At 60.3% G+C, this 3,479-nt stretch overlaps 1 protein-coding gene across 1 annotated transcript; it reads right to left on the minus strand.

Moving 5' to 3' along the window:
* Positions 1-512: 512 nt before the first annotated feature.
* OPTC (opticin) lies at positions 513-3,171 on the minus strand. The gene is made up of 6 exons (XM_010150643.1): positions 2,947-3,171; positions 2,403-2,538; positions 1,328-1,486; positions 1,026-1,228; positions 791-886; positions 513-683 (listed from the first exon to the last, which is right to left on the minus strand). Exons 1-6 carry the CDS (start codon positions 3,169-3,171, stop codon positions 513-515), a joined length of 990 nt encoding a protein of 329 aa, XP_010148945.1.
* Between the last annotated feature and the right edge of the window lie 308 nt (positions 3,172-3,479).

Raw genomic sequence — 3,479 nt, forward strand, 5'->3', positions numbered from 1 at the left:
AGCCCAGCTGTGGCCACAGCTCACATCTGGGTGTGCAACACTCCCCTGGAGCCACCTGGACCCATTTGACGGACCTGGGGATGGCTGAGGGGACAGAGCGATCACTCAGGTCAAACCTGATGTGGCCAAAGCATCCCTGCTCTGGAGCAACGCTGCTCCCTGTCCCTGGCTGGAAAGCAGATGCAGAGGGGTCTTTCCCAGGATCTGGGAGGGAATTGAGGAAGAAGAGGGATATGATGTGGACTGGGGCTGGGTGAGGGCTTTCCCCTGCTCTCACTGCTGAGACTAAGACACTGAATGCATTTTTAAAATCTTCATTTTATTAAAGCAGCTCACCCTCCGCTCTGTTTGCCCCACAACCGAGTTCACCCCTATGCAGAGGCTCAGCTCACACCAGGGTTAAATGCATTTGCCCTAATCCCGCATTTTCCATCGTGCAGCAGAGTCTGGGATGGGGGCATAGGGAGTCCAGGGATGCTCGCCCTCCATTCCCAGCGCTGGGGCTGTGGGGCTCAGAAGAAGCGGCCCGTGGGCAGGCGGGGCAGGCAGAAATAGGCATTGGGGAAGAGGCTGAGGTTGATGGGGTTGCCATCAAGGCGGATGTCCTCCAGCGCTCTGCGGATCTGGCTGTGGTCTTGGCTGTCGCAGAACGTGTCCTGGTGCATGGTCTGGATGTTGTTGTTCTGGCCAGGGAGGCAAAGGGCAAAATCAGATCCAAGGGATGGGGAGGAGGAGGAGGTGGTGGGCTCAGACTCAGGTACAGACAAGCCTGGGTCTGGGCTTGTCTCACCTGGAGATGCAGGGAGCGCAGGCTCTCGGGCAGGGGTGCCGGGATATAGTCCAGCTGGTTATTGGAGAGATGGAGAAACTGCAGCTGCTTCAGGTCCTGCAGGAAGAGGGAAGAGATGAACCTTCTTGCTCCCAGCCCCTGGCCCCCTGCATCAGCCCTGTTACCCCTCGGCGTGGCAGGTTTGGGCTACAACCAGCCTGGATTCATCCACTGGGCTGGCAGCCTCAGCACCCACCCGGAAAGCTTCAGGCCGGAGGCCGGTGCTGGGGATCCTGTTGAGACGGGCATCCAGCCGGACAATGCTGCGGGGCAGCTCGGGCAGCGCTGTCAGCCTGTTCTCAGGCAGGATGAGCTCCTGCAGGCTGGGGAGCAGGCGGAAGGCATCCGCATCCGCCCAGGAGATGAAGTTGCTGCTCAGGTCTATTCGCTTCAACTTCTCTGGAGGGAGAGGAGGGAGATGAGCAGGGACCCCCACAGAACTGCTTATTCCCCCCATGCCCTATTGCAGACCCTAGCCCTTCCCTTGCCCTGACGTACTCAGCCCCGTGAAATCGCTGGCCCGGATGGTGCCGATGCGGTTGAAGCGGGCGTAGAGGTAGGTGGTCTCCGGCGGCAGCGGCGGGATGTGCTCCAGGTCGGCATCGTCGCAGTAGATGGAGGTGCCGATGCACAGGCAGAGCAGGCAGCTAGGCAGGCCTGGGGGGGCAGAGGCAACCCTTTGGCATGACACGGCTCCCCCAACCCCCCTCAAAGTACCTCCCAGGTGAGAGGACGCACCCACCCCATCCCACACTGTGGGTACACGAAGTCTTTAGCACCCAGAGCTGTCACAGCCCCATCACCTTCATCAGCAAAACAGCCCAGGGCACCCCGTCAAGGGAAGGGCCAGAAGCCCCCAGCCAAAAGAGCTGCTAATAAATGAAGTTGCTCAGGGCCAAATACCTCCCACGGGAGAGGGGGAGATGTAAAGCTGCCAAACACAGCGGTGTTACACCCAGGGTTTGCTTGGCCCCCTTGGTTTTTCCCATGGAAGGGAACAAAACCAAACAGTTTTGCATCGAGTGAAACATCTGTGAGGGTCCCGCACGCTGGGCAGGGGCGGCAGGAGGGGTAAAGCCGTGTGTCCCCCCCGTGCATTTGCTCCCTCTCCTCCCCCCCCAGCGCCCACGAGACTCAGCATCCATTAGTGGGGGAGTTCAAAGCAGCAAGGCAACAATTTCCCTTTGCCTCCCACTTAATTTGTCCTAGTCCAGAGTGACAGAAAATGAATAAAGATATTTATCCCTCGCTACAGGATTTTAATTGTCACTAATCTAATTGCTACTCTGTCCGACTGTCGCAATGCCTCTGCTCATTAAAATGTTGCTGCTTTGCCGGAGCTCTTGTTTCCCAGAAATGTCTCGCTGCGGCCCTCCTGCCTGCTGTGTGATAAGCCGCATGCCCAGCACCCAGGGCAGAGCAAATAACTGCTGCTGTCTGCTGGTGGCTAAAGGATTTGCTCCCTTTCCTCCGCAGCACCAGCCCTGCCACCCCTGGGACATGGGGCTGCGTCCCATGGGAACCAAATCCCGCTGGCTGCACCTTCGAGCGGCACCCAGGGGTCCGCACTCACCCTGTGCGGGGCTGGGGGCTGGGTGGATGGCGCTGGCGGTTGTCTGAGGCTGCAGCTTCGGGGTGTCGGCCGGGGTGCCCAAGTCTGGGAGAGCCACGGGGTCCTTGGGGCGAGGAGCCAGGGTGCCAACCTCGATCTGCAAACACAGCCGGGGCGTGAGGGCTGGGGTGGCCGAGCGAGCCCTCCCACTCCCCTCCGGAGCACTGGGCAAGGGCACTGGGTAGGTTTTACTGAAAATCCAGCTCATCCCTGGAGAGCTCTCCTAGCTCAGGGTTTCAGAAAGCCCTTCCCTATTTGCCCAGAGGGTTGCAGGAAGCCTCACGTCCTGGCTTCCGGCAGCGATGCTTGGGCCAGCCATGGAAACTGTCGGAAGCTGGGATCAGGTACAGCCTTTCCTGCCACCAGCAAGAGCGGTGGAAGAGCCATCAGGACTCGTAGGTTTGTGCCAGAGGCTGGTTCTCCAGCTGTGCCCCATCCATCCCTTGGACCAAGCCCCTTTCTCGGGATACACCCAGACCTGGTGCTCTCCCGTGTCCCCACTCACCTTCGGCACAAGGTCACCATAGTCGTAGAGCTCCTCATAGTTGCTCAGGTCAAGGATCTCACCGTAGTTGTCCAGCGTCAGGTCATAGTTGTCCAGATCCAGGTTTTCGTAGAGCGCAAGGTCAGCTTTCAGCTTCTCTGCCTTCCTCCTCTCCTCCTTGGCAGGGACAGCCCAGGCTGCCCCCAGGCACAAGCTGGCGATGCCCAGCCAGGCCAGGGTCCTCATCCTGCACCCGGCTGGGGTCACTGCTCCAAGGGCAGCACTGGGGACCACGGTGCCGGGGGACACAGGGCTCCGACGGGGTCAGGTACCCTGAAACGGTGTCGAAGCAGTGAAAGCAGAGAGGGAGGGGAAGGCAGAACCCACACGCTGGCTGCAGCCAGCCCAACGCGCAGGTGGGGGCTGCGGCCACCGCGGGGGACAAACCGCCTCCGTCCCCATCCCCGGGAACATTACGCCATCCCTTTTCAGCCCATTTCATGCTTGGCTGGGCGGCTGTGCAGGAGAGGCCCCCACAGCCATACCGGGCTGTC

This window comes from Eurypyga helias, unplaced genomic scaffold (genome assembly GCF_000690775.1).
Source record: "Eurypyga helias isolate BGI_N326 unplaced genomic scaffold, ASM69077v1 scaffold22014, whole genome shotgun sequence".
Lineage (NCBI taxonomy): Eukaryota > Metazoa > Chordata > Aves > Eurypygiformes > Eurypygidae > Eurypyga > Eurypyga helias.